Below are 13,735 nucleotides of genomic sequence, written 5' to 3' on the forward strand. Positions count from 1 at the left end.
ACAGGTGTCTTTAACTTTTACCACTCACATACTCACCCAGGGTTCGTGCACACGAGGGATGCTCGGAATAACACGCTCCCATCTTATAACATTTTCAACACCAAACAAGTGCACTATTTGCATAACGTAGTCCAAGTGTTACCTATTAAGTGCAATGTAGACTACAGAACATGTACTGGCTGCTGTAGTACTGGTACTGCACACATAGCGTTTCAGACACACAAACTTTTCAACTTTCAAACTTAAACGGTGCGCGCTCCCAGCGACTACGGCAGTGATCTACAGCAGTGGTTTTCAACCAGTGGTACGGGGACAAAACTGTCTCGCTCCTCGAATGTCGCTGTCTTGCTCTCATTCTGTCTCTCGTACCACTCTCGGTTCCACACTTTACTTTTGCGCGCGCTACCTGTCTACTCTTTTCCGGCCTCCAGCTTTCCTGCTGGAGCCCGCCGCTTAAAGCGTGGGGGCGCGGACCGGCATTAGAGCCATAGAGTTCAAGGTGTGACTGTAACCGTAAAATCCATAGATTAGGAGGTCCCCTAGGGCCGTTAGCTGTAAAAATCCATTAGATTAGCCGCACCGTTATATAAGCCGCAGCGTCGAAAAATTGGAAAAAAGGCGCGGCTTATAGTCCGAAAATTACGGTACATGCACAAAAACCTATACAACACACCACAGGGAAGGAAAAAGCCCCAAAAGCCTAATAAGGCCCTTTTAAAGCATCCCTCCACCCATGACACTGCACCATCGACAGGTGGTGGAGTGATCAGAAACCAAAGTGTCACTCCACGAGAGCTGCTGTCCAGGCCGGGGCATGGCAGCCTAGATGCCAGCGTGTCACAGTGCTTCAGGATAATGAAGTGCGTGCAGTAGCCGGACAGCTGTCGGGATGCTAATTAGGAGACAGACATCAGAGGAAAGAGGGGCAGGGGGGAAAAGAAAAGCTGCTGCGGTCCGTAATTAATGGCTTAACGATGCAATGCTCTCACAGGCTTTATATAGAGATGGCCAAAAACAGTCAGAGTGACCGTGAAGAGGGCGAGAAATGGGAAACGGTGGTGGAGGAGCGTTAGGAAAACTCAATGACAAATCAGATCTGTGCATGAGGAAGTCAATGCCTCACTTTGAAGGTGCAGCGTTGATGGGTAAACTTGACATGCCTGCACAGATTCACAAATCTCACAACATGGCACACGTCTCCCATTCCTTTCATGTTAGTCAACAGATTGCAGGTGTTTCATATGAGTGGGTGAGTTGGCTTTCTTTCCATTCTGCTTACCAAATAGCCCTCGGGCGTACAGGTGTCAGTAAGCATGACATAATGTCCCATTTTTGCTAGTTCTTGTTAATGCTCATCACTTTCACTGTGAACCATTACAGTAGATGGGAATAAAACTGTAGATTACTAGCAAGAAATCAAAGCCAAAGAAACGGCTGAGTTGAGCCAGAATATGACACAAACACCATGACCTAAGTATAATCACATTAACTAGAGCTATGATATATAAAGACAACATTAAAGGACGGACATCGGAAAAATGTTTAAATTGGTAAAATGATGCTTACCATTGCTGTGTGTGCCATTGTCCCTGTCCCACGCCTCCAATATCACAGTGTACGCTCGCTGAAACACAGAAGGGGGGGCAGAGGTTATCAGAATGCACGCTAATACAGAAACACACACACACAGAAACTCAGATATGCCCACTTCAAGACATGCACATGATGTGGAGTTTGCACAGAAACCTAGATACGAGATGCCGTAACTCATAAACAGAAACACACGAGTCTTCACACACACACACACACACACACACACACACACACACACACACACACACACACACACACACACACACACACACACACACACACACACACACACACACTGCATTAAGGTGAATAACGGTGGGAAAATAATTCTTGTTCCCACACTGCTGTAACTGATTAGCCTCCATCAACCCGAGGCTAGTTAAAGAGTGCAGCCACTGTTATGATGAAAGACAACACATTCACACAAGAATAAACTGCCTTTTCCATATTTCACCTGACAGGTCTTATTTATTAAAATGATTTTGTTTTAGAGCCAAACATTAAATCCAGTTTTCCCTTTGTCACTTCTGGATCTCGATGATCTTTTTCCATGACACCGTATCGATATCAGAGGGCGTACGTTCGTCTTCTCCTCGATCCACCGGGAGGTCAGCGCCCCGTGAAATCGTAGGGATTTGATGACTTGCTCAAGGGCATTTTGAGTGGTAATGTATTGATTTCCAAAGAGGGGAATTCATTTTTCCTTGCCTTCTTCCACATGGATCTGGTAAGGGCTTGGTGTGTCTTTTAATTCAGGTGTCAGGGGAGACTCTTTGGGTGATGGGATCGATACCATTCAGGGTTTCTTATAACACATTGTAGACTAAAGTAAAAGCAAATGCTAGAAGAAATTATAATGATTTCATGATGACATTTTTTCTAGATTATATTAGATTTAGCTTTATTGTCATTACACAGAATACGAATAACAAGAATGATTAAAATACAGTGCGATGTATAGATATAAAATGTAATTACAATACATAGCTTTTGCGTAGAGTTTGCATGAGCATTCTTGCTGCCGTGCATCATTTATTGGCATTTGTTGTACGCTTCCTCTGAGTAACACTTGAGTGTGAGTCAGAATAAGGAAAAAGGCAGCAAGTGACAACACGTTTTGAAATAATTTGAAATGCGATCAATTGTCGCAATGTTTGGATATATTCACCGCATGTTCTAACTGTAAGTTTAAATTCATTATAGTAGTGAGACATGTCGTGAAGTAGAAGTATAAAGTAGCATCAAATACTCAAAAACTGAGCAGCAGGCTTTTAAATATTCCTCAAGTCGCCGAAAATATCTTTCATATTGTCCAATTTATTTATAATTTTTTATAACTGTTTTGTATTAATTCACTTTTCCTTATGTCTATACAACTTTTACTAAGTGGACAATCTGTTGTAAACTTTTTGATTATATATATTTTTTTTTATTCTCTCGACTTTGACCTGCATCCTGTGAATGAAAAGTGCTTTACAAATAAAGCTTTATCATTAATATTATTAAAGTACATGGATGTCAAAATAGTACTTAAGTGCAAATGTACTTAGTAACATTCCATCACTGGTGTTGTGTATAATTCACATCAATATTAGATTAGACCATTTAGTGCTGCGATACAGTTTTCTGTGGATATTCTGAGAGAAAGCGCAGAATGCCTGCAACACTATGCCTGCACACTATGGCCTACTTCCCAGAGGAGACGCGCTCCGCCATCCCACAGCAACAAACGCACACTCTGGATTGTTTCAGGTGCAGGGCTATTTTTTTCCTTTTTTTTCACGGGCATCAGCAAACAAACCAAAATGGAGCTCGCTGTCCATCAACTGCATGAGGCCGGACGAGCAGCTGTGAGTTCCCATGACCCAAGTGTGACTCGCAGCGACTTAGGCTGCAGGGAAGATTACAGGGGAGGCAGCAAAGTGGTGCTGGGGGAGATTAGAGACAGAGGGACGACAGAGACATGAAACAAGAAGGTAGAGGGGTAAAGTGCTTTATAGTGCTTTAAATGTGATTTTACGGTGCTTGCATTTAGTTCACAGGGGGACAGAAAAGACGCAAAGGGGGGAAAAGTCTTGACTCAGATGTGACACCGTGTTGTTACAAGTATTTGGTAGTTGCTTTAGGGTGTATTCACAACAAGCAAGTTCAGAGCTGCAATTCAGATTAGACATAATTTACTTGGCTTACAATAAAAGAGGATAACCCACATTAAAAACATAGGGCAGGACATCAGAATCAGAAACGGGTTTATTGCCAGGTAGGTTCACACATACGAGGAATTTGACTTGATGTCATGGTGCATACATAAAATGTAAAATGTGTCTGACATCATCTACAAGAGACTACCTCACAATGGAAAGTGTTATGCTCATTACAGCAGCAACTCATTTAATACATTTTCTTTTTGACAAATTGTTGAGTCTTTAAAATGTCAGACGTAAAAAATAAATAAAAGAAGCTCATCAAGTTAGTGAGGGGTCTTGAGTTAAGATTGTTTTGTTAAATGCTATCATTTAACAGCTAATGGTATTCATAGTAGACAGAAATGTGCAAAAACCGTCACTGGTGGTGCCATTCATAATTTCAATGATTGCATTTTACTGTTGTTTGCTGGCATTACATTTCACGTAAGCAGCCCTAAAACATGATATAACATCTCATATGAAAGTAAACTGATCTGATGACAGTTCTGCTGTATGTGCAGCTACATTAGAGTGCAGAGTTGCAACTAGACTGATGTCTCCCTTTCCCTGTATGACTTAACAGAAACTAATCAGTGTTTAGTATTATAATATAGACTTGAAGCAAATGATGACCTCTGACTATGAGGCAGACGATTCGAAGCCAAATGTACCTTTCTTTCCCTCAGTGGGAGACACACAGCTGGGCAGTTACATCACTACAATTATCGAGTAAATCTTATCAAATGGCTCTCAAACAGGGTGTAAGCAGGTTCTCTGTTTCCGCTCACATGATCAGGGCACAGCATGACATAAGGTCATATATATTGGGGAGGTTAAGGGCAATGTTAAGTATCAGTCCTTTCTAACAGACCGCTCAACGTCTGGTTCAGGTGTGGAACTGAATGTTTAAACTACACTCAGATTAGATAAAATCAGTAAAAATCTAAAAACGATGACCCTCAGTCTGCAGAGGATCATGCTGTTAATACCACACTCCTCTTCATCATCTCCAGATGACACAGCAGTGATTTATGAGCAGCCATAACTCCGTAATGAGTGAATATAAGTGAACATTATCATAATCAATCTTTCCCTTTGTAATCAATTTTAAATGTCACCGCCGCTGGCTCCCAAACAGATGGGGCTGTCCCACGGCCTCAGAGCAGCCTGACTCTGGTGTGTGTGTGTGTGTGTGTGTGTGTGTGACTGCTCTAGAGTGTGTCCTTGTAGGACAGGAGCTGGAGTGTCACGTCCCCGCTGTCTGCATTGAGACGAGCAACCTTATGAGTCGTAGTGTGTGTGCTCTTTAAGTGTGTGTGTGTGATATGGGAGGGGGGATATTGGGAGGGTGGGGACGTGTTGGGAGACACTTGACACCGCCTAACCAATTTACAGGAGTCAGAGGGATTTGAGTTTTCATTAGGCGAGGAGAAACCGACCCACTTCTCGCCGCCTTCACCTGTTCAATGAATAAATTACAGCTCCACCACAGCAGGAACAGCCGCCAGCAGCACACCACCCTACTGAGAATACAGCGCACAGTCTGGAGCGGCTCTGTGAATTTATGATTTCTATACACACTAATTAGATGTAATCTTCAGTACTGCTACCACACACTTCTCAGAGTCATTTTACTTCCTTACTCCGAAAAACTCTTTTTGGCTTTGGTGAAGTGTCTCTGAAAACGTGCAGTGTTTTTGTTGATAGTACAACTGGTTGTAGCTACATTGGGCGGAAAACTAATATTTTCCTCATGATCTGGAGAACTACTGCACAGGAAGCACTGATTGATTAAACACAATATAAGTCACAAAAGTCAATAGTCAACTATTTCTTTAGTCACTTGACAGAAATGACCAAAAGTCGATAACATTTAAAAAAAAAAATGTATTGTACATAATCGTCCGTTGCAGCCTGGCGTTGGCATGTCTTCATTATGTTTGAACTACAATTGGACACATAAGCATCGATTTTCACAAAAGTGAAGCAGGTGCATATGGTCCATGTGTGTAGGAGAGCAGTCTTAAGTTTTGGATGTCCAAACACACATCCTTGAGGAACGCCAGGACTGACGAGGACAGATTACTAACATTTTTCTCACGAGGCTCCCCTAGCAGTTAGGGCATGCTCATAATTCCCTATTTTACAAATAATCTTCATTTGGGGGTGGTAAAGAGAGATATAATAATTGTTGATTAGATCAACTTACAGTATGTTTATTTGTGTATTATTCAGTTGTGGGAAACGGAATTGTTGACAACAAAAATACAGTGATAGTGCCAATATAAATAACATGTATGCTTTGTCTATAATTAACAGAAGAAGAGCTGGGCGGCTGACAGCTGGCAACAAAAGAAGAACTGGAACTTCAAGCCTGAGAAGATCCAGTGAACACACAACTCGATCGATGAGATGCACAGTTAAAAACTCCACAATGTGTGCTCTGCTATATGAATTTTCCACTTTAAAATGGAGTTCAAATCGAGAGGAATGTTCCTTTAATTAAAAATTCACAGCAGCATTTTTGTTAAAAAAAAGAAAAAGAGAAATCCCGAGACCCAATTAACAACTTTTCCCGAGTTGTGATCAGAGGGAGAAAAAAAACAGCAGCAACACCTGTCACGTCACACCTGTTAAGTCTATTGACATGAATAAAACATGTCGCTCCAGGCAGAGAGAAGCTGAGATGGTTAATTTAGCACATTATTAACAGAACAAGCCCACCGCCCCTCCACCACCACCTCTCCTCTCTAAGGAGGCCTCACCGCAGCCCCCCCTCTAGGAGGCCTCGTTCAGACAGCAAATCTAATCAAAGCTAATCTAATCAGGTCTTTATACTGAGCTGCAGAATGGAAAATGACCCAATTCACTTTTCCCACACCAAATGCATGAAAGCTATTTCTGTCGCTCCAGGTTACGCAGGCTGCTCCAGCGACTGAGGAATTCTGGGAATTTATCTTTTATAGTAAATCGATGCCGCGTATGCTCTTTTAAAAGGGAGAACATACCGCCTTAAATCCATTAGTTAGTCCTCTGATTCAGTCAAATACTTGGAAAGAAATATGTCTTTCAGTTCCCTTACATAAACATTATGCGTCTCTATTTTCAAATGCATTAAGGGACTACTTCCGCTGCAAATTGGATTTGTTCATTATCAAATTAAGGTGCCAAAGACTTCAAACAAAGCCTCAATAAGTCAAAGCGCGTACCCAACACTGAGCTCAGTTTTCTATTATCTCCCCGTCAAATCGTCTGTAATCAGATAATGCCGCTGGGAATCTGGCGGCACTGACTCAACCTACACATACACACTGAGAATACACAGTACAGTAGAGTGTGTGTACTGCAACCACAAGCAGGGGCATAGATGATTTGTTATCCTTTCAAACTTTACCTTATATCACAACCACAACCACATATCACTCATCACATAACACTTATAATAGAATCCAAGGCAATTATGAATGAACTGTATCCTTGAATACAGTATAAAACGTATTGTGCATTTAATCCTGGCAACTGTGCTTCATAACAACGTCACAAGGTTCTCAGAACAGGAAAAGAAAAACGATATATTAGACAGAAAATTGAGAAAACAACACAATACCAAAGTTAAGAGCATAATTGGACCGATCAAAATCAATAAAAGGTTTTAACTAGAGGATTCATTCTAAGGAAAAAAGCTACATTTGGTATCTCTATTTGGAACTTGCGCAATACTGGGAATGTGTCAGAGACCAGTTCAAATGCTTGGCTGAAGCTATTCATGCGATAAGAGGCTGCAAACAGAGTGAAGTGGAAAAAAAAAGATTTAAGAGAGACTGAGAGAAGCGAGTCCAATGCACACCAACCATGACCATAAAAGTCTGCAGTGACTCACTAAAGAACATTTTTACATTTTCAGAATCTTGTTAAGACTTTGACATTTCATGATTGAAAAGATTTTGATGTGTCCCAGTGTGAAGCATGGTAGCTTTGAGTACACATGTCTAAAGAGTTACGAGGATCACAGGTGTAAAGATGCTATGTGGCACAAAGTGGTGCATCAATAAGAAGTTAAAAAAGTAGTAGTCTCTCCATAGAAACACAACAGGAACGCCAGCACAGAGCCGCTTTACCATTTGTCTGGTCACCAAAAACAAGCAGGACTTACATGTGATGCTTGAAAATGTATAACGTAGGCTCTTAGACAGCGCTAGTTTCTCAAAAGCTGTGAAATATCTGTAAATCAGGTGGATGGCACTCTCTTGGAGGTCCAGCAGGCGATACAAGAATAGCTTCAGTTGCTGACATGGATCCTAAATGTGACTATTTTGGTCTGCTAACAACTGGATGCAGCTATTTAGTCAGAGCGCTGTGTGAAGCGAGGAGCCAACACCTGAAGCAGGCGTGAATACCAGATCCAGCATGTTGCACTGTGGAGAGCAGCACAAGAGAGGGCTTATGTAAACGCTCTCGAATCCACTCCTGACATTTTGCCCGGTGCAGCTGCCCTCCTCTATCTCCGCTTCTCTCTGTTTCCATCTCTCTCCTTTACCCTCTGTTTCCCCCCTCCTTCCACTCGTCGTGATAACTCAATATGTGGGCACAAAGGCAGAGGTATAAAGTCATTGTTCCCACTGAAAGGTGCGCTGACAAAAAGGTTAAGGCAGCCCTCGATTCCGCAGCGCTGCTGGGAAAGTGATATTCACGCCGTGGGAAAACCCCATCGGCTCCTTCATCATTGATCCACCTGATGTGACGAATAAACGGCCGACAGCTAACACAAATCAAACCCTTTCATGTCGAGGCAAAGTAGAGGTATGCATGCGACAAACTGTTGCTTTTACATCAATTCTTCAATAGGAGGTTAAAGTTGTAGTTTCGTCAAAACCACGTAGGATTCATTTAAGCGTGAGCACAACAACAGGAAATACAGACATATCAGGAGAGGATTGCCGTAACCTATAAAGAAATGCTTATTCATAAAGTTTAGTTACCTAAAGATTATTAGCGAGTGACAAATCATGGTCAACTTAATCGGTTCTTCTGGAGCTTTTGACCGAAATCGAAACCATTCTCATCTCATCAGCAGACTGTTATTGTTGAACTTCTCTGTACAGATGTTGCAGTTTTGAGATGTTTCTAAATTGGATATGCAAAATATAATCAAAGCTGACAGAAATAACTCAAAAAATATGACCCTATTTAAAATAAAAAGGCCATATTACCGCAGAACCTTTACTTCATAAGGAGCATTTCAGATATGTTGTGTACTGATAAGTGTGTGAGAGTGTTAAGAGGGGTTTCTCCATTGAGTGGGAGGTTTGGTAACTGACAGAGATTTGGGCCCAGATGTGTTGAGAAACCCTGCTGAACCTTCAGCCAATCCCTCTGGAGAGGACCGTTAGGACAGGCTGCACGACATCCATGTTGCAGCAACATGCAGAAGAAGAAGAAGACTGTACAGTAGTAACACTTGTCAGACACAGTTTGTATAAGAGTGCCCTTTTGAGTTCATGAGCATACTTTAAGAAAGCCAAATCATGAGACAGGGTGTGTTCATAACAAGCGTGTTTGCAGCGAATTACTTGAACTCAGTTTAAAGAATGACAGTTGCGTAAAGAAGTCATTCTTTTTAAGAGCACTGCACTGTGCTCTTCGATGGGATAAACATTAGAGGAGGAATAACCCAGACAGAAATCCCCTTCAAACACAAGGAATTCCAATTTGGTGTGCAAGAATTACTTTGTGGAACGACCATCAAAATCAGGCCATGCATACAGCATCTCCTGCATGATGGGAACAAATCTTCTCACTCCATGTAACTTTGGATCATAAGCTGGTTCACAATGTGAGCCTGAATGAGCCACATATAAAAATACAACACTAGAACGTTTCCCACTCCGTTCCGGACCAAAGAAAGCAAACTGTCGGTGCGATCACACCCTCAAAGCTAGCAAAACAAGCTAACAAAGCTGGAACATGGGAGCCAAGTAGTTTCTAACGCACAAAACATGTAGCTACAGGGTTTTCCCCTGGTAGGTGCTCCGAGAGGGAAAGGGGAAGATGGACAAGATAAACAAAAGATATCAGGAGATAAACAAATACGGCAACAATGGAGGGTTTGGTCAGCTCTTTTTATTTCCCACCTTGCCCTCAGTGAGGTCCAGCTGAGCTGCATTAGCCCTGTGAACAACCCCTGGGAGTCAAGTGGGAAATTAAGCTGAGCTTGTCTCATGCTTTAATCACCACTGCTCACCTCAGTGCTCACAACGCATGCATTTCATTACCTCTGCCCCGCCTACATATCCTGTAGTGTTTCTCTCACAATCTCTCGTCCATTAAAAATGTCTTTGTTCTCTCTCTACTTCCCTACTTTAAACGATATACACAAACACATGGCAGATGATACAATATTACATCAATGCTTCTTTACTCACAATGCTTATGTCTCTTTACATTATCTAAAATAAATCAAATATCATGAAACTCATACAATTGTACATCTAATGCTTGTTAAGAGCTAGTGCACTTGCAGGATTACTTTATGTTGTGAATTTACATACATTATAACGATACACACATACAGTAGACCCCATTTCCACCCAGTATCAGGATGAATCAGTAAGCAGATATCTGATGTGGGTAAGGAGGAATAGGTGTTAAAACAAGGTGTTAATGCAACATTGCAATTGGAAGATTTCGGATGAGTGAAACCATATCCGGAGGTGGACTGTGAGTGGATCTCAGCAGGCGTAAAACACATCTAGAATGAGACTTATTCTCAAGAGACAAATGCACCTACCAAGCTAAAAGCAAAATCATCAAATCAATAAACAAGGATGCTAAATACTAAATTAAAATGGATGCATCTAAGTCATAAATAGATGCATAATAAAGGTCATGTAAACAAACACATATGCATGAAACTGATCTGCACATACTGTACACACATGCTCACTGTGCTTGGCAGAGATTCAATAATATACCATGGCTATGGAATAAATACTCCTTCCTGATTGGCTGGCAGGTGTCCATTGACACTGTATATGAGAACATCTTAAAACTAGAGCAAGATTAATCACTGCGTCTAAATCAGTTCTCAGTGTATGATGAACTATAGGTAACCATAGAAATGATATTAACACTATCCACTACACTAGGTAAGAGGTCATGATATAAAGGTTGATATTAAAGGTGGGGTAGGTAATTTTGGAGAAACCAGCTCGAGTGCTAGAATTTGAAAATACACAACCGGAAAAAATCTGCCACTTCCTCACAGAGCCCCTCCTCCAACAAACACGAACGTGCACATGACCAATGAGGGCATGAGATAAGTTTGTGCACAGATGGAAGGCTGACAGGCAGGTAGGCCATCCAGTTATTTTAGCCGGGCCGGCTCAGATGATTGGTCGTGCTTTTTACAGTACTACGGCTTCCACAGATGACATTTTTTAATGGATTTTTTGTCAAAGCACTTCAGATATTCATTGCTATCGGGATGTTAAGAGCATTCCATGGAATATAACAAAAAGTGTATCTCGAGCCGGTTTCTCAAACTTACCTACCCCACCTTTAAGTAATTGACTGTGGAAGAAACGCTGATTTGTTGTTTTATTTATATATGGTCACTTTATTTTCCTTGTATATACATATACTCATATAGATGCTTAAAGTCACTAAATACATGTAGGTCAAAAGTAACCAATGACCAACAAACAATCCCAGCATAAAACGATATAAGGATAATGTGTGATAAGGTTGAATATTGGTTTATAATATCCTTGTTGAATTACAACAATAGAAAGGAAATTATTTCCAACTAAACAACATTTCACCTAGATCAACCTAATGAATATTGTTTCAACTGTTGCAATATCTCAGACTCTGCGTTGATTGTGCAAGTTACCACATGGTTGACATTAAATCAATTATATTTTGTACATCCAAGTTTTCAACCCTCATCACATGTTGAGTCAAGAATGAACTTTAATGATTACATTGACAAAGCTTTTGATTCGCCTGGATGAAGGTGAATCTGGCTTTTCATCATGTCATTTTGACTGCTGGTAAATATCATAATTGTATCAACATAATGCATATGTAAAGATCACCGTCATGGGTATCTTCATCCCCATAATGTGGGATCTATGTCCACACACAAGTAAACAAAGCTGCCACTGTACACTCATCAGTCACACATGAGAGTGAGACCAGGTCCAGCAGCGGCATCAACAATCGATCAGAGGAACAGACGGAGCAGCTAATCGCACTTTTCTACACCTCGGAACCGGGTCAGCTGACATGGGAGCAGCGACAGCGTGGGAAAGATGAGCAGGATCCGTCTGACCGCAGTTAACCCAGAAGAGAGCTTTCAAACGCCTCGTCGGGCCGGCACACACCACGTAACGGAGCCCCGCTGTGGCCTGCTGCGGGCTTTTAGGCTTATTAGTACTGACACTGAGCAGAGGGGGGGTGCAGAGGGAGCGTTCGGTGGTCTGACTTTGTTACTTAACAGAGAGAAGCATGTTCCAGATTCCCCTACATGCTGCACCAGACAAAACCTTTGTAGTTTTAATGTTCCAAAGTCAGATTAGCATGGAGAAAAGGAGATCCTTGCACTAATCTTCAGTCTTACTACTCTGTAAGAAAGTATTTTCTGCTAACAGTGCTACGAAAGCTAAAGCCACAGCACACGCATTAAGTTACTACAATATGCACTCAAAAAGTAGATGGTAGTTGAATGCATTAGCTCTTTTGATCTAGGACAGTCCTAGACAATGACATGGACAATTCAAGAATAAGTGCACCTGCTGCAGCCCTCTGAAAAGCTTTAGCTAAACTAGATATCACACATTTACAAAGAATAGACAGATATTGATAATGAAAAAAGTTTTAGTTTTTTGTTGCAATATAATCTCTGATTGCGCGAGAGGGGAGTGGACTGAGTCGTGTGCAGATTTGAGCGAGGAAGCTAACGCTAACTAGCCGGCTGTCTGCAGATTAATGCGAAGAAATGCCAAGAGCATGGGGAGAATTACTGAGCGGACTTCACAAAGCTGGATTTCATGGTTTTCCATTGTTGCAGCATCTGGTAGTGTTATTGCACAACTGTTTTGCATGTGTGAACCTGAAGAAATTAAAGAATTGTAGTCTTTTTGAATGTTGCAGGATCACCACTGCTCCACATCATCTCTCCTACAGCTCAGCTCACCTATATCCAAGTGTGTGTTCTTCTCCTCTTTTCACCAAATTAATCAACCGTAAAGCATCACCAAACCAAGAGTAGCTCCTGAAGGAAGCAGCCAGGGATGCACTCGGCAAATGAGCCAAACGAGCCAACGGCCGGCAGTGACGCCATCGAGGAAACCAGCGAAGAAGACTCGCCTTCATCCAACACTGCACTTTGTGATTGCTCACTGATACTTCCTCCGAGCGAGGTGATCTTCTGCTCTGTAATCATAGCCTGTTTTCCTAATGCTATTTCAATAAAACATGTATTCTAGGAGGAGGAGGAGGAGGAGGAGGAGGAGGTCTCCAAACAACAGCTGTTCCACCTCTGTCCTCTCAGATCTGCCAGACTCAGGGGGGAATTCTGACAGGAGTGGGGGGCAGAGGAGAGGAAAGAAAAGAAAACCGGGCCATGAAACTGAAGGAGTACACACCCTTGATCCTTGATTTACTCACAGAGGGGTGAGGGGAGGACATGCAGCTCTAAAAATACCCCCATAAGGAGATGGGGAGGTTTGGGTGAGAGGTGGAAACGGGGGAGGAAGAGGAGAAGAAGTGAATGCTTGTTTCTGCTCCACTCACTACTGTATAAAAACATCATAAGTTTCTGCATCCCTTAAAACACACCTCCCTCGTGACCTTAACTAGGAAGCTTGATGGATTCATTTTTATTTTCAACAAGGGGGTGTGCTTCCTCTCTTCCCCATCATCCCTCGGTCAAACCCTCCCCCCCCCCCCCCCAC

The 13,735-nt window shown here is 42.0% G+C and overlaps 1 protein-coding gene across 1 annotated transcript in view; it reads right to left on the minus strand.

The window, feature by feature from the left end:
- Positions 1 to 13,735, minus strand: part of LOC104957189 (jagged canonical Notch ligand 2) — a 71,725-nt gene that overhangs the window by 52,957 nt on the left and 5,033 nt on the right. Inside the window, exon 3 of the mRNA XM_010784799.1 lies at positions 1,567 to 1,624. Within this exon, the coding sequence (XP_010783101.1) occupies positions 1,567 to 1,624 (58 nt within the window). The remainder of the gene's footprint in view (positions 1 to 1,566; positions 1,625 to 13,735) is intronic.

This window comes from Notothenia coriiceps, unplaced genomic scaffold, assembly GCF_000735185.1.
Source record: "Notothenia coriiceps isolate Sejong01 unplaced genomic scaffold, NC01 NC01_scaffold00026442, whole genome shotgun sequence".
Lineage (NCBI taxonomy): Eukaryota > Metazoa > Chordata > Actinopteri > Perciformes > Nototheniidae > Notothenia > Notothenia coriiceps.